The sequence below is a fragment of the Protopterus annectens genome, chromosome 4.part0 (genome assembly GCF_019279795.1).
Source record: "Protopterus annectens isolate FY-2018-M chromosome 4.part0, PAN1.0, whole genome shotgun sequence".
NCBI classification, from domain to species: domain Eukaryota; kingdom Metazoa; phylum Chordata; order Ceratodontiformes; family Protopteridae; genus Protopterus; species Protopterus annectens.
This window is the reverse complement of record NC_056733.1, coordinates 1,536,920,267-1,536,948,216: the sequence shown is the minus strand read 5'-3', so window position 1 is coordinate 1,536,948,216 and position 27,950 is coordinate 1,536,920,267. Positions and strand designations below refer to the sequence as shown.

At 39.8% G+C, this 27,950-nt stretch overlaps 1 protein-coding gene across 3 annotated transcripts in view; it reads right to left on the bottom strand.

Annotated features, from left to right (window-relative positions):
* The window catches only part of LOC122800189 (eukaryotic translation initiation factor 4E-like), a 209,850-nt gene that overhangs the window by 162,273 nt on the left and 19,627 nt on the right, over positions 1-27,950 (bottom strand). For all 3 annotated transcript variants that reach the window (XM_044069696.1, XM_044069694.1, XM_044069695.1), the window contains exons 2-3: positions 19,154-19,248; positions 17,247-17,342 (exon numbers count right to left, since the gene is read on the bottom strand). In XM_044069696.1, coding sequence (XP_043925631.1) covers positions 17,247-17,342; positions 19,154-19,248 — 191 coding nt within the window. The remainder of the gene's footprint in view (positions 1-17,246; positions 17,343-19,153; positions 19,249-27,950) is intronic.

Here is a 27,950-nt window from a genome sequence, read left to right as displayed (position 1 = left end):
ACTTTATAAATATCAGAAATACACATTTGTTCAAAGGCATTAACTAGAGCTGTTTGTTTAGGCACAAATTACACTAGTTTTTTTTAAACCATGAGAGGCTTGTGTTTGCCGATACATAGACTTAAATGTCAAATTACGCATAAAATTTTTAAATCAAACAATCTCTGTAATATCCATTTCTACACTAGGTATAAATGAAAGTCCTTTTTCCAACACAGATATTTCAAAATTGGATAAAGAACATGTGGATAAATTTACCACTAATGTCTTACTTGCTGGAATGTTTTCTTGATGGTACAAGGGCTGATATCAACTTCCTTTTATATCTTTAGTGCTCCTTCCCCCCTGACTTCTGTCATCCCCCTCCCCTTCTGTTTACGGATCTCTCTCTGGTGGGGAGCGGGAAATTCAAATCGATGGTATTCAGGTTTCCTAAAAAACTTTTGTTGATCTCTAATTAATCAGCTCCAAGAGCATTAGGCGAACTATCAGCTGCCCTGTGTACTTCAGCTGTGGTGACATTCCTTCTTGCACCCAGATCAAAAAGGGGATGTATAGTAGTATTGATAACCTCTATTGGTGCTGTAGTATTTTCCGAATCCCGTTCTTTATTGCCTTGTGGCTCATCTGTCTGCTGTTCCATACTGACTTCCACTGATGCAGTAATAGGCTGTTCAGCCATGGTATTACGATTGGATGCATTACTTTCACAAACTGCTCTCCGATTAGATTCACGAGGCCAAGTAAAGATATTCCCACCATTTTAGTGTCACTTTAAAAATTTTAAATAGTTGTCATGCGATTAGAATGAATGGTTTAAAAGGAGTCTGTTTTTATTTTAGTATATACACCTGAAGAAGCTGCATGTGAAAGCGCTTGTGTTTTAATAAAGTCAGTACTGCTGGAAGGATTTATTGGCGTATTCTTTCATTTTTCACGGACTCTGGAGCCTTACCTTTGCTAATAATCTGCAAAGGTATTTGGTGTTTATTGGGCGCTACCTTTTGCTTCGTCATTTTCTACATTTTGCCTGATAACACCAGAACTATGGCTACAGAAATTGATGAAATGGAGCTGGATTATTCACCAGTTATCAATGTGCAATGGACAGAGACCAATGTCAATTAATTTATTTCTAAAGTAAGTGATAAGATAATCCGCTGTTTATGAAGAATTTTACTATTTAGAGTGATGACCAACCTGAAATAGATTATCTGGCTCTAAGAAGTGATTTATTTGCTTTAGAGAAAGAAATGTGCAAACTGAAATGAACTCAGTTTGAGAAGTCATTTGGAAGCCTGTTCGGAGAAATTAATACCACGGGGATTTAGAATATTAAAGATGCCCACACAGACTGACTGCGACTCACTTTTATTGAGTGGCAACAATTGAATTTAGCCACTAGTCTAAGTTATTTGAATCTGTTGATACAGGCGGCAGAGAGACAAGAGGCTATTTTGCTTGGAACTGTAAAGAACAAATATTTAGAGATTTGCAAGAAATATACTAGCGATATTCTTATAAAACCAATGACTGACATTATAGACAATGTATCTGTATACAAAAGAAAATGGTTACAAATTAAGCTTGGTAAACTTCAGAGAGACCGTAAGGATTTTTCCCTAGGGAATATCTTTACTTGGCCTCGTGAATCTGTTTTAAACCGGAGAATCTGTTTTAAACCGGAGAGCAGTTTTGAAAGTAATACATCCAATCATACCACCATGGCTGAACAGCCTATTACTGCATCAGTGGAAGCCAGTATGGAACAGCAGACAGAGCCACAAGGCAATAAAGAACGCGATTCAGAAAATACTACAGCACCAATAGAGGTTATCAATACTACTATACAGCCCCTTTTTGATCTGGGTGCAAGAAGGAAAACTGTTGTCACCACAACTGAAGTACACAGGGCAGTTCATAGCTCGCCTAATGCTCTTTGAGCTGATAAATTAAAGATTAACAAGCTTTTTTAGGAAACCTGAATACCATCGATTTGAATTTCCCGCTCCCCACCAGAGAGAGATCAGTAAACAGAATGGGAGGGGGGAGGGGGACGACAGAGAAAAGTTAGCAGAGGGGAAGGAGCACTACAAGATACAAAAGGAAGTTTGAGGAGAATATCAGCCCTTATACCATCAAGAAAGCATTCCAGCAAGTAAGACATTAGTGGTAAATTTATCCACATGTTCTTTATCCAATTTTGAAATATCTGTGTTGGAAAAAGGACTTTCATTTATACCTAGTGTAGAAATTTATATTACAGAGATTTTTGATTTAAAAATGTTTGTGCGTAATTTGACATTGAATTCTTATGCATCAGCAAACACAAGCCTCGCATGGCTTTTGTTTTAAAAAACTGAGTGCATTTGTGCCTAAAACAGCTCTAGTTAATGCCTTTGAACAAACATGTATTTCTGATATTTATAAAGTATACAAACAGAAAACATTCATGGTTAGAAATGGTGTAATTTAAGTAAAGATAAATTTAGGGCTTTGCAATGTTTAGAGAATTAAGTTAAATTATAAGGCCCATAGATAAAGGTGGACAAATTGTTTTATTAGATAGCCCTGATTATGACACTGATGCATGAAATACTTAATGATAGCAATTTTCATCAGATTGTTACATCACAAGTAAAAGAGATGGTAATTAATATTCAAAAGTTAATCAAGCAGTTGGGGGATGCAAGTATTATAGATGTTGAACTTATTATTCCCACAATACAAGGACTGCCAAAATTCATAAATGTTCATATAGGCCCCCTAGGAGGGGTATAGTTGCTGGAAGTGGTTGGAGCACAGAGCAGATTTCAATTTTCTTAGATAAATGGTTCTATTTTTAATTTTAAAGATACTGAGCATTTTTTGCGTGACATATCAGTTCACAAATCAAGGTTTTTTTATTTGAGAATATTGTCTGTTACACTGGATGCGATTTCCTTATTTATTGTTATTCCAAATGGAGCTGGTATTAAGAGCTTAATTGAATTTATGGAAAGGAATGGGACTTTTAATGCTAAGAAAATTGAATCGATTCAAATACTAATGAACATTGTGCTTGAAAATAATTTTTTCGTATATGGTGATACCATTTATTGGCAGAGAAATGGTGTGGCAATGGAGAGTTCTTGCTCAAACACAGTTATGCGAATGCAGTTATGCCCATCTGGGAAACTGAACACTTGTTAGGAGGTCCATACAAAGATTTATATTTTATAGAAGGTTTGTGGATGACCTTTTTCTTTTATGGAGAGGGTCTATCACACAACTAATGGAGTTGGTTACATTTATTAATGGGTCATCTAGCTTCCTAAAATTCACTTTATTCAATTGAAGGTATTAGCTTTCTAGATATGTATGTAGAAAAAGACAATCTGCATAGAATTACAACAAGGATGTATATAAAAGAATGTTATGCTAATAAAATATTGGAGTAGGGACAGCATGCACCCTGGAATATGAAAAATGAATAAAAATAACCTCAGAACTTTTAGAGAGAGGCTATGGAGAAGGGATGATTTATAATATTGCACAAGTTAGGAAATTAAGAGGAACAAGAGCTAAACCTTATTTTTCAGAGAGATCAATAGTTACTAAACAGACACCTGATAAATTGAGACTGTGTATTCCATATACTACTGATATTAAAAAATATACATCTATTAAATGAGCATTGGAATATTCTTGTTACAGAGTCAAATAAGAGATCTAGTGGGAATAAAACCTTTTTCATTTAATTGAAAGAAAATTTGAAGAGAAGGCTATGTACAAGGAGAAATCAAATACGTAATGAATTTGTATATGGGACAAAACCATGTGGTAGCTGTAATTTTTGTAAACTGATAAATACAGATCTATATTTTAAGCATCCGGATACTGGATATATAATTTGATATCAAAGGGGATGTGCCCTGTGATACAAGGCATTTAGTCCATTTAGCTAGCTGTTTGGTATGTAATTTTTATATTGGCAAAACGGATCACACTTATAAGAGCATCTTTATCACAAAGAAAGGTAGTAACATGTTAAGAGCGTAGGTGAGCATCACATTTTTAAATTTGTAGTGATAGGTAGAACATATTGTGATATAGGGGAGGAGATATTAGATCCAGAAATGGAAGCCAACTGGATCGTGAGACTCAGAGTGAACTATGGGCATGGCCTAGAGATCTATACATAGGTAGGTTAAATATCTGACTTCTGAATATACACTTTTACCAGCATTTTAGTGTCTCTTTAAAAATTTTAAATAGTTATGTGATTAGAATGAATGGTTTAAAAGGTGTCCGTTTTTATTTTATTATATACACCTGAAGAAGCTGTATGTGAAAGCACTTGTGTCAGTACTGCTGGAAGAATTTATTGGCGTATTCTTTCATTTTTCACTTGGACTCTGGAGCCTTACCTTTGCTATATCTTATCGTTTATTGGACTAATACTGTTCATCTGCAAAGGTATTTGGTGTTTATTGGGTGCTATCTTTTGCTTCTTAGTCATATAAAAAAAATGAGAACACAATAAATCATTTCAAAACTCACCTTTAATGTGACCTAACTTGTACAATTCAATTGAAAAACAAGTCTGTTAGGGGAAAAATATAAAAATAAAAAAAAACGTACAATAGGCTGGTTGCATAAGTGCGCACACCCTTAAACTAATACTTTGCTGAAGCACCTTTTGATTTAATTACAACATTGTCTTCTTGGGTACACAACTGCCATCAATTAGAAAGACTCTGATTAACCCAAAAATAAAAGTTTAGCTGTTTTAGTAGGATTTTTCTGATATTTACTCAGTTGCCTGCTACAGCAAAAGCCATGGTTCACGGAGAGCTTACAAACCAAAGGGATCTCATTGTTGAAAGGCATCAGTCAGGAGAAGGGTGCAAAATAAATTTCCACAGCATTGAACATACCATGGAACACAGTGAAGAGTGTCATCAAAAAGGATGGGACAACAGTGACGTTGTAAAGAACTGGATGTCCCTCCAAAATTGATGAAAAGATGGGTCAGGGAGGCTGCCAAAAGACCTACAGTAATACTGAAGGAGCTGCAGGAATTTCTGGCAAATACTGGTTGTGTACTACATGTGACAACAATCTCCTGTACTCTCCACATGTCTGGACTATCAGGTAGGGTTGCAAGACTGAAGCCTTTTCTTACACAAAACCCCCAGACCTGGGTAAAATTTGCAAAACAATACATCACGTCTCATAAAAAGCATATAAGAAAATGTGTTATGGTCTGATTAGACCAAGGTTGAAGTGAATTTGTTGGCCACAATTCCAAAAGAGGCATTTGTCGCAAAGACACTTTGCATCACCAAAAGAACACCAACCCCACAGTGAAGCATGGTAGTGGCAGTATCATGCTCTGGGGTTGCTTTTCTTCAGCTGAAACTGGGGCTTTAGTCAAGGTGGAGGGAATTATGAACAGTTCCCAATACCAGTCACTTTTGACCCATAACCTTCAGGCATCTGCTAGAAAGCTGAAGATGGAGGAATTCCTTTCAACACGACAATGACCCCAAGTATACATCCAAATCAACAAAAGAACGGCTTCACCAGAAAATCTGTGGGGTGACCTGAAGAGGGTTGTGCACAAGAGATGCCCTCGCAATCTGATGGATTTGGAATAAGTTTGCAAGAAAAAGTGGGCAAATATTGTCAAGTCAAAATGTGATGGACTCCTACCCAAGGAGACTGAAAGCTGCAATTAAATCAAAAAGGTACTGCATTAGTTTGCAAACAGCTTATTGTACTTTATATCCCCCCACCCCCAGCAGATTTGTTTTTCAAATGAATTGTACAGGTTATAGGTCACATTACAAGGTGGGAAGAGTTTTGAATTTATTATGGTCTCATTTTTTTAGATCACAAAAACCTGGCATTTTAACAGGGGTATGTTGTTGCGTCTTTTGGCTATTCCCGGTTAGGGGTTGCCACAGCGGAACTCCGGTCCGCTAATGATTGGCAGCAGATTTTTTACGTGCCGAGTTGCCAGCCCTGACGCACACCTTCAATGAAGGTACACCCATTCATGCACATTTCCACACAGAAGATGCTTTAACTGAGAATCGAACAGGATGTCTTACTGTGAGGTGACAACGCTACCACAGCACCACCATATCTACTATATTGCACTTGGCCATTTAGGGAGTGGTGAGATGCAATGAATTTCTTTTAGCCACAATTTTTGTTTTGGCCATATTAATCTTAAAAGGTTTGAAATAAAATTAAAGTCACAGCATCTAGAATCCAGTGGCTTCTTGGAAAGGGGGTGCCGAGGCCACTGGCTTACTTTATTTCCTATTATGGTGCAATAGTGGACAGTTGGGATATATTTATTGACATTTGTTAACCAGGTTAGTCCACTTGAGCCAGGGGCCCATTTTCAGTGGAGACTAATATTTTGTAAATATACTTTTCTCCTCTAAAGTAGGGTCACAGACATATAGTACAATTCAAAAAATGTGTGGACAGCAGTACAACGCAGAGGTAAAACAGTAAGTACAATTTCCAAAATTTGAGAACAGTATACAAGCACAGGCCAAACAATAAAAGGTTTAGAGAATATTACACTGAAAGTACAAGGAGGAAAGAGGCGGGGTTTGACAAGGGCATGACCAAGTCTTCAGGAGAAGTTAGTTCTTTCTAAACGGGTATTTATCCTGAATGCTTCTTGAGAGGGAGTGAGTTCCAAGCATGGAATATTGAACAATGCAGGAAGAATCTGAAGAGTACACTAGAGTAAGAGAAAAAAAAAAAAAGACACATTAGTATCTAGTGTGGCAAGGCCGGGATGAAGGGAGAGTAGGGGCACACTGGGTGGACAGAGGGGGGCCCATAGAGTCCTTTTCCAAAGTCTTTCATTTAATCAAAAGCCAGAATTAAAAATATTCAGTACTGCTAGGTGCTGCCCCATTTAAGTACATCAAAGTTTATCAAAAGGTTGCTCTTCATTTCATAAACACTAACACGTGGATAAGACTCCTCTAGCTGCTTAACTTAAGTTTAGCTACTGCCCCCCCCCCCCCCCCCGATAAGAGGTGCACTGCAGTGGTGACACCTCTTGATAAGTATGGCCTTACAACTGATTTGGGTAAGTTGAAGTCCTATCAGCCTTACAAGCTTCATCTGCAAAACCATAGGCTGCATCACAAATCTCAAACTGTGACATCAAGACTGTTTGATTTGGCCCCCAAACGTTTGTGAAGGGTAAATCCTGTCTAGGTAACCTGGTAAACTTCTTCAGACAAGTCAGAGGTGGTAGATTGTGGCCATGATGGGGGTATCTTGACCTGGCGAACATCTTCAGCGCCATTACCCAAGCTGGCATCATATAAATGTCAATTGCTTTAAAAATTGAGCCATATGAGGTAAGACAGATAAACTGGCTGAAAGCCTGTGCAGCGAGAGTTACAGATGCCTCGTCAGTAAGTAGTGACCAGTAGTGCCTCTGAAGGTCAGTGCTGGGATCTCATTTTTGGTATTTACTTCACAGATCTCCAAGTGGAGAGCCAGTACCGCCAGCACTTCAGTTTAAGTCACCCTACGATATCCAAACTTCACTGAATGAACTCAGTCAAGTAAACCCTTTGTGTACTAAATGTGAACTCAAATTAAATGCTAAAAAAAGTGCAACCTTCCCCCATCATACTGTATAGTCCACACACCACTACACAATTAAAATTGTCAGCGAACTTTTAATCATATGACAACTGTTGAGAAAATCCTTTTATTTAGCCCACTTAATTGCCAAGGGAATATCACAGGTCTCGAGACAATTACTTCCTTATAGTCAGCATTGATCAGGCCAATCAAGTACAATCCTCCCTTTGGGATGCATCTCCCTAAACATATAGGTTCATAGGTAGGTACTAGGCTATTGACCCTAGGGCCTATACAAGCCTAGCCAAAAGGTACCCTGGCTTTCACCACCCAAGAAAATTATTTTTCTGTACCCCTGTTGAGCAGAACCACAGAAGGGAGGGGTGAATTTCCTATCGACCCATCCAATCAAGATTTTTCTTGAAGAGTGCTAATGAGGAGCTTTGTTTGATATAGATAGGTAGTTTTTATTTTTCAGATATGGGATGTCCCTGGGACAGGAATCTATCCCTCCAGCCTGTTCTGTTTATTGTGGTGACAAAGTTTAGTTCCCTAGAGCATGTAGCTCAGAGGGATTGGGATTTCTTTAAGTGGAGTATGTCTAACAGCTCTGGGTTTAACATAGCTATGTTAGGCAGAGATCACCTCTAAGTAGGCGATATGTGAAGGAGCAAAGCTGGAGTTTGAGACGGTCTGCGTAGGGCATCTGTTTGAGGCCGGTTGAATCCTCTTTGTGAGGTATTTCTGTGGCCTTTCCAGTTGTTGCAGAGGTCTTGTGAGGTACATACCAAAGGGGCATTGTACTCTATAATGGGTCTAATGAGTGATGAGTAGAGAACAATGAGCTCTTTTTCCTGGATGAGAAACCTTTTGTGATTAGGTGTGCCACATAGAAGGCTTTCCTGACTACTGTGGCGATGCGATTATCAAAAGAAAGACTACTGTCCCACCTGTGTCCCAAGGTCTCATCCCACCTGTGTCCCAACACCTATGTGGTAGTTCATGGGTACAGAGTTTTTACCAAAAGGGATGACAATGCACTTTTTGGCATTGAGCTTGAGGCCATGGCTTTGACACCAGACATCTGTCAGTGAGGCCCTTTTGTAGGATGTCCACATCATTAAGGAGTTTTGATTATGGCTCCTAGTTTGCAGTCATCTGCAAACTTCATTAGCCAAAGTCCATCTGTGTTAGCCCATACTTTAGATAAGTAGATACCAAACAGGAGAGGACCCAGGACTGAACCCTGTGGTACTCCACTTGTCACTGGTCTGAAGTTGGATTTGGACTCTGCTGCTTATGCGTTCCATCAGTGAATCAATTGGCAACCTCCATTTTGCGATATAGGGATTTATACCTAGTTTTGTGAGTTTATCTATAATTCCAGAGTGGGGGATGGCCTTGGAGAGATCTAGATAGGCTGTGTGAACCACCTTACCCCTCATCTACGGCTTTGATGACCGCTTCAAAGAAGTCTCAGATTTAGGAGACAATGTCATAAGTTCCATGATAATACTTTCCATAGCCTTGCAGACCAGGCTCATCAGGCTAATGGGGCAGTAGTTCCCAGGATCCGTGGTGGGTTCCCCCTTTGTGGAGTTAGATAGCCATTGCTGTGTGTCATTCCGTGGGCACAAAGCCTGAGGTGAGGCTATGATTGAACATGGTACTTGGGTGGGGTGCCAGTTCATTCTGTAGTTCATGTAAAATACAGCCTGGGATGTTGTCAGGTCTCATGGATGCGGTGTTCTTGGCTTTGGAGTGTTTTTTTAACCTGCGCAGCTGTGATTATAGGAATTTTGCATTCTTCCGATACAGAGATGGGCTCTTTAGGGGATGAGAGAGGGGTAAAGTTAGCACTGAACCTATCTGCCAGGATGTTGGCAATAAGAAACAATCCAAAGGCAATAAAATCAGACCTAAACTGCTGAACTACCAAGAACTCCATCCCTTTATTCAGTAGTAAAATAAGGCTTCCACAACAACAAAAAGTTCACTGAGAAATGCTGTTAAAATGTAGGCTTCAATAAAATGAAGAAATAAAAAGCACAAATTGTGCTGTTAAAGTGTCGGTTTGGTTGTTTGTCCCTTTATTCAGTGTCTTACAGACTTGAGGGAAGATCTGTTTTGCTTACTGCACCATTGAGACCTAGTTATCCTGGACCCCCTGTTTTTTCCACAAGTCCAATACAGTCATCAATATTTGAACCAGGGACCTAAATCTTCAACAGATAAATATAGCATCCTAGAAAAAGGAAGTGCTGCTTGAGTGAGGGTAGTTGCAAGGCATGAATGGTCATAAGATTATTTGACCTTGGAATAAAAGCGCTTTTGTGGTTTACTCTCATTGCCCGTCAGGACATTTTGCCTTCACTCAGTGATCTAGAGCAGGATGAAATGGGTATAAAAGAATGAATAAATTATGTATTACTACATTATAGGTCAGTCTAGCTACAGTGAAATGTACTGCTGTGGAAAATTCTGCCTATAACAGGCTATGAGACAGCAGTGCAAAAAGCCTACCCTGGTACTCAGTAGGGGAAAGGCAAAAAAACACGCAAGTCTGCACCAACTTATAGAAATCTCAACTCTACTATGCACATGAATTCAATGTCTTATCTTTACTGCTATTGTTCCTGGGTGTGTCTGAAAAGGGTCTGTAGACCAACTCGCTTACCTAGGAAACTGAAAATCAACAAACCATCCAGAATATTGTAGAACATGCTTGATTTTGCCTCCTTTTTTTTTGTCCTGTTCTGTTCCTTGTAAAATACACTCAGGACCATCTCCCTTGTAAAATACACTCAGGACCATCTCCCATCAACTGTCCAAACTCTCAATGTCCAGATTGCCTCATGTTTCAGATATGTTCTTTATAAAATCTGGCAAACCATTGAGGATTGGGCTCACTAAAACATTTGAGTGAGACCTCATATCCTTCAGAAAATTAATGCTAGTGCAAAACGTTATTCTAACTGCTTTAAGTTTGAGAGCAATATTAAGAATCTGTTTTGGCCCTTTATCCCCCCCATTATTCTTGACTTTGTCCAGATTTCTTATAAGATTACAGCTAATCACTAATGGCAGACATTAAAGCATCAAGTTTTATTATTCAGAAAGTGCATGTTGATGCAAGCATTGTTGCCTCACAGCAAGAAGTTCTCCCATTCGATTTTCAGCTAGTGTGCGGGGAGTGCCTTTTGTGTGGAGTCTGCATGTCCTCCCTGCGTGTTGAGTGGCGTTCCAAAAGACATACATGAATGGGCGTGGCAACTCGGCACAGTGAAAATCTGCTGCCAATCATTAGCAGACTGGAGTTCCGCTGTGGTGACCCCTAACCGGGAAACGCCGAAAGACAACAACAACAACATGTTGATGCAAAACTTGTTCTGTTAAATAATAAAAATCATCCCTAGTTTTGAGCCTTCATGTCATTATTTTTGGCAGATATTGACCACTTTGCCTTAGAAAGGCTTGCTTAGTTGCTTAGGCATTTGCATGGTAACGGAGCTTGGGAGCAAGAGAGGACTACTCAAATGGTCATTTTTCCCAGCTGCCTGAACTGGAGTTCTCAAATGCCAGTGCAAATGATTCCATGTAATCACTACTTGACAGCACTTTCAGGGCACAGTGGGCAGCTGTTAAAAGTGAGGGGGCTCCCGTCCTCAACCTATGGTTCCTGCACCCACGCAATGAAGAAAATACTTTTTGCATCCATTCTTGCCATGCTGTCACTGCTATAATAAACCATCTTCCAGTCTTATCAATATAAAAGGCTCAACATTGTGTGCATTACCATCTCAGCCATGGTATAATTAAAGCCAGCACAGTTGCAACATGACTACCTACTGCCACACTTTTTTTTATTGGCCTTGAAAATTTCTAAAAAACAAAAAAAACCCCACAGAAGTATAACAAATCTTAAATCGGGAAGGCTTTTACTTGTCAAATACTTCCCTATATCCAACTCTTGGTCTTCTGGAATAAAAATATACCAAATTAAGCTAGCAAAATGTTCCCTTGGAAAAGCCAAATTTTATTTATTTATTTTTTTTGAAAATAAAACAAAATTCCATGAATCTCAAAAATACAACTTTAAAACCCAATCAAACCAAGGCCTGTTTTCTAGGCTATACCATCTTCCACCAGGCTTAAATAGTGGTTTGGGAAATCCTTGCGTTTTAAGAATTCTAAAAGTGCCAAGAGTGTCTTGGGTGTTCAGTTTTCAAAGAACTGAAAATCTATTGCAATCTGATTTTCTAACTCCAAGAAAACATTGTCCACATTTATACATTTTGAGTGCCAAACGTTATAGGAGATATTGAAAATGTGTTTAGTTAGCCAATAAATGTACTTCTCCATCAAAGCCATCTCTCCTCTTGGCAGCCTTCAGAATTCATTACACCAGCATTCTCTAGTTTTACACCTGATCATTCCTCTGTGCATACTGGTGGGAGAAAAAAAAAAAAAAAGTTCTCAAAAAGGCACAACTGCTAACTGTGGTCGAGGGTGGATTAAAGTACTTCAATTTCTGTGTTTGCATTAGCCCATTTTGCTGACATTTCCTCCCTTTTTCTAAAAGCATTCAATTGATTCAGTTAAACAGAAGCCCTGAACTTTAAAAAGCAGCCCACCTTTAAGCTTTCAAAAATGCTGTTATGATCCAAGACTGCATAAATCTTTGGCAAAAGATTATCAAATCCAACATATTTTTCTAAGCATCACTTTCTACCGATTCAAAAAGTGTAGGCAGTACTACAAAAAGTGAAGAAAGCAGCAGTGTTAGAACTGAAATCCATTGGTTAAAATATTTTAGTATACCGTTTTTGCAAACTGTTCCTTGTACACTACAAAATCTGTTAAATGAAGATTATGGTTCTTTCATTTTAGCTGATATTCACTAGTGGGAATACTTTTTAATGACATTTGTTGGAGGTTGTATATAGGTTACATTCTCCAAAATGAGTAAAAATGCAAATATCCCATCACTGACAAGTTAGCCTCACAACAAATTAAGGCTGGAAGCAGGAAACAAACATCTGCACAGGCACGCAAAAGTGATACATAACTCTTAAATGGCACTGTTCTTGACAATCAGGTACATCTGAGAAAAGCAGATACAGCACTAATTTCACAGCCTGTACATGTCAGATTCTCGAGTCACTATTTCACAAACACTAACTAAACAAGCTCGTCAAGGAGCCAAAAGATTATATATATGGTTATAGATAGGACACCACATCTGAAGTTAAAAGCATGGCTGTCAGGGGATTTGACGACTCATGATAGAAAGAATGTGCAGTCATGGTTATTAAATTGGAAGAAGATGGACATACCAGAACACTGATATGAGAAAGAAAGTACAAATACTGAGTATCTTGTCAGTTGAAAATTTTTGTAAATTATGCCAGCAATATTGCAGTCTAGTATATTATCTACTGAAGCAATGTGTGGCCTTCTATATACCTCCAAAACTTGCATCTTGTGAAGTTCTTCAGCATAGGTTCATAGGTTCATACTATCTGCCAGAGGGCATTTATAAGCCTAGCCCATAGTTTTGTGGCTTACGCCACCCCTTTAGTTTGGAGAAACTATGCCCATTATTTTGCTGTGCCTCTGTCGAGCAGTGACACTGAGGTAACCCCTGGGGTGCATCTGCGATCTCCCATCCATTGGTCAAGATTCCTCGAACAAGGCCAGTGAGGTGCTCTGCCTCACATAAACCGGGATTTTGTTCCACAGCATAGGGAGTCTTTGGGTGATGAATCTATCCCTCCAGCACGTCCTATTAATAACCGTGTCGAGGTTTAAGTCTCCCGCCCTTGTGGCTCGGAGGGATCTAGATTTTTTGAGATGAAGCACGTTAATCAAATCTGGGTTTGACATGGCCTTGTATGTCAGGCATAGGTCACCTCTGAGCAAGCGGTAAGCAACTGAATATAACTGGAGTTCTTTCAGTCGGGCAGCATAAGACAGATTTTTGAGACCCTTTATCCTTTTGGTGAGGAACTTTTGTGGCCTCTCCAGCTGCTGCAAGTGTCGGGTCAGATGCATTCCGAATGGGGCATTGTACTCGATCATTGGTCTGATGAGTGATGAGTATAGGGAGACTATGACTTCCCTTGATCTAGATGTGAATCCCTTCATGATAAGGTGGGCAATGTAGAAGGTCTTCCTAACTACTTTAGCAATCTGAGTGTCGAATGAAAGGCTACTGTCAACCTGGGTTCCCAGGTCCCTAATAACTTCTTCTGTGTTCAGGGGATTGCCACCTATATGGTAGCTAGGGGTAACCTTATTTTTCCCGAAGGGTATGACTATGCATTTCTTGGCATTTAACTTTAGGCCATGGCTCTGGCACCAGTTATCTGTTTCTGTGAGACCCTTCTGAAGGATATTTGTGTTGGATGTGTTTTCAACTACGGCGCCCAGTTTACTTCAGAAAAGTAGATGCCAAACAAGAGTGGGCCCAGGACTGAGCCCTGTGGGACACCACTTGTGACAGGCTTTGAGTCTGACATGGTGCCAGCAACTCTGACCCTGTGGGTTCTGTCACTCAGCCAGTTTGCAACCCATCTTGTAATGTATGGGTTTACATTTAAGTTGATGAGTGACCCTGTGGGTTCTGTCACTCAGCCAGTTTGCAACCTATCTTGTAATGTATGGGTTTACATTTAAGTTGGAGTTTTTCAATGATACCCGAGTGAGGTATTGTATCAAAAGCCTTCGCCAGGTCTAGGTAGGCTGTATGGACTGCCTTTCCCTTGTCAATGGCCTTGGTGACTGTTTTGAAAAAAAGTCAACCAAGTTTAAAAGGCATGATCTGCCTTTGACAAAGCCAAACTGGGTTGGATCCAAAGTCTGCAAGTTCCCTATGTCTTTATTTATGAGATCCATTATGATCCTCTCCATGGCTTTGCAGATAAGGCTCGTCAAGCTAATGGGACAGTAATTTCCAGGGTCGGTGGAGGCACCGCTTTGTGGAGTGGGACCACAGTCGGTGCGCCACTCCCTGGGTACGTATCCGGAAGTGAGACTAAGATTAAACAGCTGTCCTAACTGTGGGTTTAATTCCTCGTTGAGTTCATGGAGCACACAGCCGGGGACACCATCAGGTCCCATGGATGCTGTGTTCTTTGCCTTGGAGAGAGGTCCCATGGATGCTGTGTTCTTTGCCTTGGAGAGAGCAGTTCTCACCTGGGCGTTAGAGATGTTTGGGGGGCTACAATCATTTGGTATAGATATCTCTCCTTTAGGGGAGAAGTTTGCACTGAACCTGTCAGCCAGTATGTTGGCAATGTCTGTAGGATCAGTAATCTTCACATCATTTTGAACTAATTCTGAGCATATCTGGGAGTTTCCTCCTAGGTTTCTGACATAGCTAAAGAATGCCTTATGGTTGTCTTTAGAGTCCTTAGCTATTTTTTTCTCAAAATTAACTTTGGATGATTTTATGAGAGCTCTTAGCTTTTTACTTATAGTGATCAGCGGTGTCTTACCTTTTAAGGATTTTGCTCTATCTTGTAGTAGCTTTCTCCTTTTGTTGTAGAGTTTGTTTATGGCTGGGGTCCACCAGACTGGACGCTTGCCTTTGGTACAAAGAGTCTTTGTTTTGCTTGGGATTGCCTGATCCATGCAGCCCTGCAGGTGCTGGTAGAAGGCATTTGTAAGTGATTCAGCGGTTCAAGTAATGTTAACCGCCGGCTCAGGGGCCTTGGAGACCACACTAGTCTTTAGAAGTGTGAAGTCGGCTTTCAAGAAGTTCTTTACTGTGGTCTTTTTCATTTCGGGTGGGGGCGGGATGAGGACCTCCAGCGAGATTAGTTTGTGATCAGATCTCACCAGTGAGGGGTATACTTCCGGCGTTGAATGTTGTGCTCCCATGTTCGTGATGATGAGATCAAGTATGTTTTCTCCTCTTGTGGGGATGGTGACTAGTTGTTCCATGGCATTTGAGTTTATGAATTCCAGGAACTTTTGGGCTAGAGTGTTTGGGCTTGAGTAGTGTTCTCAGTCTATATTAGGGTAGTTGAAGTCACCTAGTATGATGGTGTTCGGAGATACATTTATCCCCTCCAGTGTTTTCAGGAAGGCCATATGAGGTTCCCGAGTTTGTGAGGGTGGCCTGTAACATGCTACAAATTACAGAGCAATCTTGCCTATGGTTAATTGCACCTGGATGGTTTCCGATGCATCGTGCGATGCCACCAATCTTGAGGTGTGGGTGTCCTTGATGAATATGGATACCCCTCCTCCTTTCTTGGTATTGTCCGGGTTTTGGGGCCGGAACGCATGATATGAGGTAAAACCTGATAGTGCTGGGGTGCTCTCAGGAGCCTTGAACCAGGTTTCTGTCACAGCACAGACATCGATGTTCTCCATACTGAGAAGGGCCTCGAGTGTGTGCATCTTGAGGTTGAGACTTCTGGCATTGAGCAGCATTACCCTTAGTTTTTTTCTTTGTTTTGTTCTAGGGTGGTAGGTTTAGAATTTGAGCCTTGCCTAAAAAAGGCACTATGGGGGTGGCAAGATCCTTTGCCAAAATCCGGAATCCCAGGGGTGACAAGTGCAAGCCGTCCCTTGCGAAGCAGTGTGGCTTGTCCAGCATGTCATCCCAGGCAGACAGACATTGGATCCCCTTTGAATGACACCAGAGTAAAAGCCAATTGTTGCTGATCATCTTATCTCTGTATTGTGGCATCATTCTTGGTGAAGGTAGGATACTGCTCAAGGTCAGGGTCATACCTGCCTGGGCTACATAATCAGAGAGCTCCTCTATGTAGTCCAAGGAGGTACGTCTCAGGTCGTTAACACCAGCGTGGACAATGATTTGAGTCGTACTTGTACCTGCTGTTGAGAGACCTGAGTGCATGCGTTATGTAGCGGATTCTAGCACCCGACAGGCAGCTTACTGTGACCTTCTCTCCTTACTCAGTCTGGTGAGCAGGACGTCAGTGTGTCTGACTATGGAGTCACCAATGACTAGTGTGTCTGGCATTGTGTTTGGCCTTAAGGGCTGTGACTGCTTGACACTCTGACTGTGTGGTCTATGTGTTGCAGGTGTTGTGTTCTGAGGTGGTAGTTGTTTGGGAGTCTGCTTTGGTGGCCTCTGCTGTTTTGGTGTAGATGTTTGATCAGAGCCTCCGAGTATGTCTTTGTGTGTATGATTTGAGGTTGTGATGGTATTATGTGAGACTGGGTCTATGTAGAATACCCACAGCCAATGAACACCATGACAGTGGGCCAAAAAGACCAGCCAAGAAAGGAGATTAGAACTTTTTTTTTTCTCTCAACTCACCCTTCTTATAATTAGTGATATATAAACATTAATTTTCTCCTGTGGATGGATTCCTGATTAATGCAGCTATGCAAAGGACAGAGCACGCCATTGGTCTGCTTTCTATATGTTACTGCCTGAACTGGAGGATTGCATGACCCATCCAGAATAGCTTATCTACTCCACAAATAGGGTTACCAGTTACTAAATTATGCCCCTTTTGTTAGCTGAAGAGTTTGTTCTCTTAAAAAAAGAGAAAATCAGAGAGTAAACATGCAATCATACCTCAAGGACATTGTAGAATTTTAGATGCAATTAAAAAGAATGCAGAAAACTAAGCACATTTTCTACTTACCCCCAAAAATCCTCCACAGTATCAAATTTAGTTATCAGTCGAAGGTTATCATGCCAAATTTTACTTTTATCATTCTTGAAGAACCACAGAGCCCACCTGTAAAAAGTAAAGGATACAGTTACTGTAGAGAAAAATGAAAGCTGCACAATACTTGGAAGAGACAAGAGAACACTAACTCCAAACACCATAAAAAGTTTACTTGGTTTAGTGCATCTGGCAGGCATCTCAGCATTAGAGCAAAGCTTTGGTGAAATGGTTAAGCAAAAAGGCTTACTGATGTATTGCCTATTGACAAGACTGCAGACAAAAAAGCCATCTTATTCAACCTGTTCTGATGAATTACAATTGGTGGATGAAAGTATGAATTAAAGCAGAGTTATTCTGGTTACCAAAAAATGTGTTCCTTCAGTACCTTCATATCAGCGGAATTAACATTTGAAGTTTTGGCCTGCTTATTACTACTGCTTAATAATTGTAAGGTTCAAGTGTTTTTATTCAAACAATCTTAAGTGACTTAGCCACACAGTCAGCCAACAAAAACTGAAGAAATCAAATTTTATAAACAGGACGTCATCAGTTATACACAGATTCCTTTATGGAAAACTAAAGGAATCAGACCTAACAAGCTTCCTTATGCACTTTTGTAAAGAGAAAAAATATTAGTTCAAATGCATTTTTGTAGAGGGATTACAGTACAGGTCTAGAAGCTTCAAGATTATATTTTTTTGGCACAGCACACAAATGTGGAGACAGAAAAGACTCTGCATTTTAGTAACAAGATTGTCCATAAATTAAGGGCTCAAAGTAGTACTATGGATCGCATCAAGGATGCGGACAGCTGAACACCATTCATCAAGGGCTGGAGTTGCTGAACACCATTCATCAAGGGCTGGAGTTGATAAATTTCAGGTTCTAAGGAATTCTAAACACACCACTGTAATACAAAAAAAAAAAATCAGACTGGCAGTTCGAAAAAAATTCTTGGCAACCAATAGCTTCGGTACCTCAGACTTTTGCCTTAGAAGGAATTCTTCTGCTGGGGAAGGGAAACTGGTTTCTTAATATAAAAATAGTAGAAATCCTAGTATTAGCTGCTGTCCTGGGTACCAATAGCCTTGGTAAAAGATGAACAGTATCATTTTGAGAGGAAATCAGAAGGAATTTGTACGGTTTGTTGAAGGCAGCTTATATTATCATTACCTATTGAATCCCAGCAGTGTGGGGTGAGTAAACCAAAAACATTTTAGTACCATTCAAATGGCAAGACCTGGACAGGCTAGACTAGCTCGCATCTTTAACCAAGTTAAGTATCATTAATGTTTCTGGTGGCAGTTAATCCACCTGCATATTTGTGAACTTGTATGGTTACACACTAATAATGCAGTATCAGCATAGAGCCCCTTCAATTTGCACAGATGTTTCAATCACTAATACTAGAGATGGTTCAATACATGTCTCCCTTAATGAAACATCTGCAAATTAAAAAGGTACAATATGGATAGATGTCCACTAGATGCATACCTTAACTGCAAGCAGACTTATTTTGGATTCAACAAAAACAGCCTGATGAGATCCAAGCACATCTATATATAATGGAATTTGGCTTGTTGACAAATGTAGAAAATACAAATACATTACAGTTTTGTGGCGTGCGTCCTATATGCATTTGTTGTTGCTTCCTAAACATTAGAGGATCTAATTTAGAAAGTGCAATAGCTTTGAAGTGACTACACACACTAGATTGTATTTGCCTGCTTTCAAAATAACTTGTTCTTTATACAATATTAACTGTACCCTTTTCCAGAAAGTATATTTTCTCACGCAAGTACCTTTTAAAGCCAGCAAGTATTTTTTTTGACTACCACTATTACAGAATCACCATTTATTATTGTACACAGCTCTATTACCTGTTCTGTAAAGGATGCTTTATGTATCTTTCAGATAGGAGTGCCTCTTTTTTGCTCTGCCTTTTTGTTTGCTTCTGTTCAGGGAGGATCTGATTCTGCATAAATAGAGTAAAAAAAAATTAGGAAATCCCAGGTCTGATCTCAAAAAGCAGTGTAGATAATGGTTTGACATGACACGTTAATATTGTAATGAAGTCAAAACTCCAGCTGATTGCATTCCTCAGCTCAAGCAATACAGGCATAGTACAGTAAGCAAATTTAAATTCCTTTTAACCCCCTTATTAACTTCTGTAGTCTCAGAATTTGTTTGCAGTTGTTAGTAGTTGCTAAAGAAAAACTGCCAAATTTTCAAATCAAAGGGATCAAGGAGGCAAAATAAAATGTTTCAATATACAAAAACAAAGGAAAAATCAGCTACAAGGAGCAGGTTATGCTTCATGTTAAATGGCAGCATGTTTACATTTATGAGTGGCAATAGCACAAGCCATCCTAAATTTTAAAACATCTTTATAGATTAGTATTGGGCCAACTGCCTTTGTGGGCCATTTTAAGCCTAGCCAATTACTCCAGGTGAGAATCAAGCCCTGCATATTGTATGGCTAAGGTAAACACCATTCACTTTTTTGTCAAATGAATGAGCCATTCATTTGTGGTAATATGCTACAGATATTCTTTGCAGTTCTCTATAGACTGCAGAATTTGTAGTTCTCTTATGGACTGCAGAATTTGCATCATTAAGAAAATGTACCCTGGTCTATGCCCCCACTTAATCTAAGGCTGAGGCATTCAAAACATCAGCTCAGTATTTAAATCGGAGGTCAATAAAAGTGACCACTGTAAAAACTATCAAAGAAAATCAGTACAAACAAGAAAAATTGTGGTAGACCATTCATTAAGGCAAGGACTGCATTAATGACAAATACATTTAAAAAAAAAAAAAAAAAAAAAAAAATAGTACCACAATTTTCTTCCACTTCATATTTTTCTATTGTGTTTGGAAACTTTGCTTTTGAACAAAATTAAATGCATCACTCAAGTTTCCATTGCTTACCATCTCTCTGAAGTACAGGCTAACACGGAAGGTCTTTGGCTAACGAAGTTCGCAGATGACTGCAAACTAGGAGCCATAATCAAAACTCCAAAAGATGTGGACATCCTACAAAAGGGCCTCGCTGAGACAGATGCCGGGTGTCAAAGCCATGGCCTCAAGCTCAATGCCAAAAAGTGTATAGTCATCCCTTTTGGCAAAAACTCTGTACCCATGAACTACCACATAGGTGGTAGTCACACAGTGATAAAAGAGACCGACAATCACATCACCACAGTAGTCAGGAAATCCTTCTACGTGGCACACCTCTTCACAAAAGGTTTCTCATCCAGGAAAAAAGGAGGTCATTGTTCCCCTCTACTAGTCACTCATTAGACCCATTATAGAGTAACGCCCTTTTGGTATGTACCTCACAAGACATCTACAACAACTGGAGCTTTTGGACATGCTCCACTTTAAATCCCAATCCCTCCAAGCTACACGCTCTAGTGACCTAAACCTTGTCACCACAATAAGCAGAACATGCTGGAGGGATAGATTCCTGTCCCAAAGACTTCCCATACTCCAAACAAGGCACCTCAATAGCACTCCAAGAAAAATCTTGATTGGATGAGAGATAGGAAATTCACCCTGGGGATTACTTTGGAATTTCCTAGGGATCATCACCCTAGGGATCACTTCGGTGGCTCTGCTTGACAGTGGCACAGGAAAATTATTTTCTTGGGTGGCGAAAGCCAGGGTAACTTTTGTCTAGGCTTATATAGGCCCTAGAGCCAATAGCCTAGTACCTACCTATGAACCTAACCTTCCTTTCTATTTTCTGTAGTCATCACTAAATATGTTGGTATTTTGGAAACATGTACATCATGCAATGCATGCAGTTTCATCCTTTATGCATTTAATCTGTCTCACTGTCTCACAATCTTTGCAAGTAACACCCCAGTGGCACTCGATAGCCCTGTGATCATTTTTCCTCTGCTCATGGCTATAGCCCAAGCGTTCATGTCCACTCCAATAACTTCCTCATGGAAGTTTGAGTGTTTGATTCAACCTTCTATGAGGCATGGGGCACATCTCTTACCATATCCTTTTGACAGCATAGCTTGTAGTCCAGGATGCTCAGACACTAGCATCCTGCTCTGCAGTTCCTTCTCCCATTGTGGAACTTAACGCTGGGCAAGTCTTTGCCTAAAATATATGTGGTGAGCCAAGTCCTCCTGAACTGTGGCAGCTGGCCCATACATAACTGCACTATCCTTCTCTCAGGAGAGACTGTGAACCCATCCTTCAATCTGCCCTTTCATTTTCTCTGAAACTATTATTCAAATGCTGAGAGAGATAGAAAGTCATTCAAATCCTGTTTAATATGACTCACCTCCTTTAATCTCCCCAGCTACAAGTGATAAAGTCCTTCCTTCAGAGTTGCTTCTTTTGAAGTACAAATTATCACAACCTTGGGTCTCCATTCATCAGCACCTCGTGCTCCTAAATATTAAATGAGTGATCCTCATTTGCACTTCAGCTTTTTCCTCACCTATATTTCTAACCTCCCAAAACTGTAAAGAAATATTCAGTTCAGGTTTAGCTAGAACAGTAGGCTGTATAGTGGGAAAAGTATATCCACTTCCTACAGATCCACACATTAACTCAGCTAGAACCTATAGCATCATATTGCCTTCCCAACAGCATGCTCACATGGTGTGGCTTGACATACAAGGAAAATTGTACTACTCTGCCTGGACTAGTTTTAACCACTATCTGCACCATCCTGAATAGCTGCCATTTTTAATGCTCATTGAAACACATCCAAGAAAGCCAGTTCCTGCATTCCAAGCTATTGTACTGATTATGGGGCAACTAACCCCCCCCCCATTCCATAGTAGAAAGCCACCAGCAATCAGAGTGGTCACCAATTTACACTAGGCACCACTCTTGTCAGAGATTCATCAGTTTTTACAGGCTTCGATTCCAGGATAATACACATTTTCAACATCAGTATTCTGGATACTAGGACTTCAGTATCCCATATTAAGTGGGTTCCCCCCTATTTTGGCTGTGACCCAGTCATATTTTAGGGGGAAGTTGCAGAAGTAATCCATACTTTTAACCATATACCAGCCAATTAAATGCAAGTACATTTACATACAAATCCTTTCCATCATTTGATGAAAGAGACAATCTAGCCTGTTTCTCTCATTTTTAAATGCCTGCTTATGCCATCCATCATTTGATGAAAGAGACAATCTAGCCTGTTTCTCTCATTTTTAAATGCCTGCTTATGCCAAGAGCCTCTCCACTTCCCTTTGTGCAGTTCCCATTGACCCTTCTTTATGTCCTAGAAGTCCAAAGTAATCAGGGTACCATCACAGACGGTGCTCTTTCTCTGGTGGTAACTTTCCTGGGCCCCATTCCAAACTCGGTTGTCTAACTCTTATTGAGCACTGCTCTGACCAATCATTTCAGTTCACTCTCCCTTCCCACATTAGTAGGCTATCACAGGTTTGTAAAGATAGTCATTTTATGTAGGGAAAAAATGGAATTTGTTACCTTCCAATATAACAAATATTACATCATTGCCTCTTTTCAAAACAAAATATTAAACTGCATTTCCAAAATCACTGGCTGGCTTTGTTCCTGTAATAAACCTGATTAACTTTATTAACTTTCCACTAGTACTCCCTAATTCTAAAACTTCTCTCTCTTACTCCTTTCTCTTTTCTCTACTTGGCTTCCTGTTTTACCCCCTCTGCTTCTATACCTGTTTCCACCTTAACTTGCTCTCTTTTCCACATTCAATTCCTTTCCTTTTCTCCCTTTTTTTCTTTTTACTCTACTTTCCTTACCTCCAATCCTTGCTTTCATCTTCTGATAAGTATGTGTCAACCTGTATAATGTCATCTAGACTGTAATTGTATGTTATAGTAATTAACACAAGTAGTAGTACTTTCCATTGAAGGGTTTGCATGTTTTTGTCAAACTATGACTAACTCTATTATCATTATTGTTATTATTATTTTTGTATGATGGTTTTTCTGTATGTATCTTAATTCTGTGGAGCTTTTCAAGGAAGGAAGGAAGGAAGGAAGGAAGGAAGGAAGGAAGGAAGGAAGGAAGGAAGGAATTAAATAAGGAATAAATAAAGGAAGGAAATAAATAAAGGAATTAAATAAATAAGGAAGGAAGGAAGGAAGGAAGGAAGGAATAAATAAATAAATAAATAAATAAATAAATAAATAAATAAATAAATAAATAAATAAATAAATAAATGTTCATGTTTTTTGGGTTACTTCAGACTTTTCCCATAAATCTTAGCAATCCATGCTTGCTAAAGCAAAATACTGCTACTTTCCAAGCACATATCCTTTTCTAAATCTTCTTTTAGATTAGCAAAGCATGCAAGTGTACCCATACCAGAATTCTAAATCATAAATGCCCTACTAGTAAAGAAAGATGGACATTTTAGCTAAAGGCTATTGTAACAAGTAAACAGCAGCAGCTTTAGGCTTATTGTTAACTTGAGGCAAAGATAGTATTTTAAGAAAATACCATCAGATTTGGATTTAAAACAATGTTCAGCTTCTCCTTAAAAACCTAGGATATTAAAACATTTACAAGCTAGATATTTTCATCAAAATTATAGACTGGTAAATGACACTAGAATCTTCTCTTTCTAGGAAATATCTTTCACTTTCCATCAGCCACCACCTCCCTAGTTTATGGTCTGAAGCTCTACAGTAGATGGCCTCAGACTTGGATGCAAGTCACTACATAATCCTGGCAGCTCTAATTGTGCATCCTAGTTGAAAAAAGGGGTTCAACCATAACCCTTAGCCTTCAAAGCTATGTTGTTTTCAGCTGTTTACTTGCAGATGTCCATTTGTTTCTTGATATAGTTCATTCTTATGTTCTGTATGAAAAGCTAGAATATGTATACAAAATGTTTCAGTAGGATGTGTTGTATTCAGCTATACACTGATTCACAAATAGTGTTGTCATAGTCTGTATTCAGTACCATATGTCCACCTAGTAATATAAGTTAGAAGGCAGAACCAGTTGCTGCATCTTTTGTATAATGGATTTATATCAAAGATAAAATTCACCAGATTGTCCCTCTGATCTCTGAGATTTGAACTACAGAGGTGCCTGCTTTGAAGTCAGTACGTCTTTGTCCCACAGTGCGCTTCCTACCACCCATCTCAGGCACAACATCTCTAGTTTGCTCAAATGCCATGTCTTCATTGATCAGTCCTCTATAACCTAGTGGCATAGGGTCATACCACTTTTGTACATCTTTGCGGCTTCATTACCAGTCTGTCACACACTACCCCTGAAACTATGTGCCAATTAGCTGTAGCCCCTCCAACCCTAGCTTTGACCGCATTCACACTTCCATTCTCCAACAACCCTCCCTCATGCTTGCATATGTTCACCTGTGCCATTAATTTTCCTTCCATCTCAATTTCCAGTTTCTTCAAATTTCCCTTATTTGTTGTCATGACAACCGTCATCTGTACTCAGTTTCAGCCCATGTGCCTTCAGTTGTACATTCCCATTTCCCTGTCATTTGTTGCAGTTCTTGTTGAGAGTCTGCATGCAATGCCACATCTACATATAGCAGCTGGGTTAATTTGCCCCCCAATGGCTTTTGCTAATTTTGTCCATCACCAGTATGAACAGCAGTGGGCTCAGAGATAAATCCCTGTGCACACCCACTCCCAGACAAAACCTGCACTAATTCTATCACCGTTTGTGACAATCCTAGGAAAGCCCAGTTAAGACTCTTTCCTCATCTCTAGCTTTTTGTCATTAGTCTCACTGCAAACATCAGGTTATTTGTGCTGCATCCTTATCTGAATTATTGCCCATCTTGTTTTCTACTACTCTGTATTTTCAGCACTTTCATGCATAGCAACAGAAAAAAAAAAAAAAAAAAAAAAAAAAAGACCACCGTGTGATGGAAGTCTCATGACAAAAATATACAATTTGTCAATACAAAGCACAAGCATCTATCATACTAAAAAAGCAAGGTCCTTGTTAATGTGCATTAAGAAATTTTAGAAAATGAAAAATTCCTAAAACATACCTCTGTACTGAAACACACCTTATCATAAAAGGACAGGTATGACAGAATGAGATTAGCAGCACATGCAAAACACCAAAACTACATTGCATCAGTGCTTCTCCCATAAATAAGCAAGCACAAAACCACATATTCTGACCGTGTCCCAGCCTATACAGCTTCATACAAAATGTACATATGTAACTTTGTGAAAGACAAATTTGTTAGCTAGGGTAGATCAGTTTATATGGATGCACACAACCACTGCAACAGCAAATTTTGGTCATCTTACAACAGAGATAAGATTTAAATGGTAAACATGAAAAGCTACAGATACAAGACATCTATGTACAATATTTGCAATTAGGAGACAGAGGAAGGTAAGGGACGAAGAGGAGACAGAGGAAGGTAAGGGACGAAGAGGAGACAGAGGAAGGTAAGGGACGAAGAGGAGACAGAGGAAGGTAAGGGACGAAGAGGAGACAGAGGAAGGTAAGGGACGAAGAGGAGACAGAGGAAGGTAAGGGACGAAGAGGAGACAGAGGAAGGTAAGGGACGAAGAGGAGACAGAGGAAGGTAAGGGACGAAGAGGAGACAGAGGGAGGTAAGGGGCGAAGAGGAGACAGAGGAAGGTAAGGGACTAAGAGGAGACAGAGGAAGGTAAGGGACGAAGAGGAGACAGAGGAAGGTAAGGGACGAAGAGGAGACAGAGGAAGGTAAGGGACGAAGAGGAGACAGAGGAAGGTAAGGGACGAAGAGGAGACAGAGGAAGGTAAGGGACGAAGAGGAGACAGAGGAAGGTAAGGGACGAAGAGGAGACAGAGGAAGGTAAGGGACGAAGAGGAGACAGAGGAAGGTAAGGGACGAAGAGGAGACAGAGGAAGGTAAGGACTAAGAGGAGACAGAGGAAGGTAAGGGACGAAGAGGAGACAGAGGAAGGTAAGGGACGAAGAGGAGACAGAGGAAGGTAAGGGACGAAGAGGAGAGTGGGTAAGAAGCTAAGGGACGAAGAGGAGAGTGGGTAAGAAGCTAAAAGTACGTAAGGGACGAAGGAGACAGAGGAAGGTAAGGGACGAAGAGGAGAGTGGGTAAGAAGCTAAAAGTACAGTGAAGAAAGGAAGTGGATGAATAATAGAGGTAGAGAATCAGATGGACATACTTTTGAGAGCTGTAGGATTAATAGAAAGTTAGGTTAAATTTCTGAAGTTTTTAGAATGGGCCACCATAGGTCAGCTTCTAAACCATTTACCCATTGGGCATTAGGGGTACATGTAAACCGTAGAATTCACACTCTGAACATAGCTTAACCTGCTAGCTAAGCATGTAGCTAGAGCTGTGAAATGCTAATACTTACCCAGGCAATCAAGAGACAAAAGGAAAGACACGATACCACTGGATGGTGCACTGTCCCATCATAGGATGCAACCCCCCTACAACCCATCTCATATTATTGATCAGGAAAAGGGCAAGCAATTGATCTATAGTATGTTTACATGTGGGAGGAAATGGGAACACCCTACAAAAACCTACTTCCACAGAAAGAAAAATGAGACAGTAATGGAAGGAATTCCCAAGTTAAGAACCCCACTGATGAACTACCACACGTCAATATTACCACTAAGCCACGATACCCACCCTAAAATTGCTATCTTTTGCCTGGCCCAGTAGCAAGGTTATGTACATTATCACCCCAAATGCTTTTTTTCTCATCCCACTTGCTAACCAAGTTCCCTACATTTAAGCGGTTTTGGCTTTCCCCTCAGAATGGGACCCTCTAGTATCTATACAAGGTCTATGTACATGGAACTACACAGTCCCAGTCAGAAGCTCACAGCATGCTTACAGTGGCTATAAAGACATTTCTACATGGCCCTCATACTGTTCCATGGTGTCCGATATGACAACTTGCATCATTGCAGGATGTCCTATTCCCTCTCAGCAAACATGCTTGTTTTCACACAAGGGATATGATCACCCTCTTGGCAATGTCAAGCCTGCATCATTCCCAGTAATGGGCCCTCCCTCTGCAAGTAGAAGGGTAGCAAGTGGCCACTAGCAAACTAATCCTTCCCAAACTTCCAGGATATGCAAGCCATTTCCCATCCTTCCTCACATAGTTCTTCAAAGTTGGAGAAGTAGCTTAAGTACTGGGTTACCTTGGCCCCACTCCATACATTAAGCCTGGCTCTGTGGCACAGAAGGATAAAGCTCATTTACACATTTCACTGACAAAACCACATTTGAATAAGGGTTAGAGTACATGTTGCCAAGTTGTAGGTGGTGCTAATTCTAGCCTATTGAAGCATACTCGTGAAATCTTTGCTTCATTTTATAGCCAACTGTTAAAGCAGAGGTTTTAAAATACTAGAAAAAAGTGAAAGAAAAATTGAAGACATGTGTAAAACATAAAATAGCCAGTAGTCCACATAAATGGATATTTCATTAAAATCCTATCAAACTCTTAGCACTTTGGCGAAAACAGTCTAAAAGGAGTATTTTTTCTTTTACATTTAAATCAACCCTTAAACAACAAGCACTAGACATCCAATTATACAATTAAATAATTGAATCAAAAGCCTCCAGTTGTAATCTACATTTATCCCAGCATGGGTTAGAGTACCATATTTCAAAATAAACATTTCTTTTTAAATATCTAAACAGCTATCATATAAACATATTAAGTTGTACCC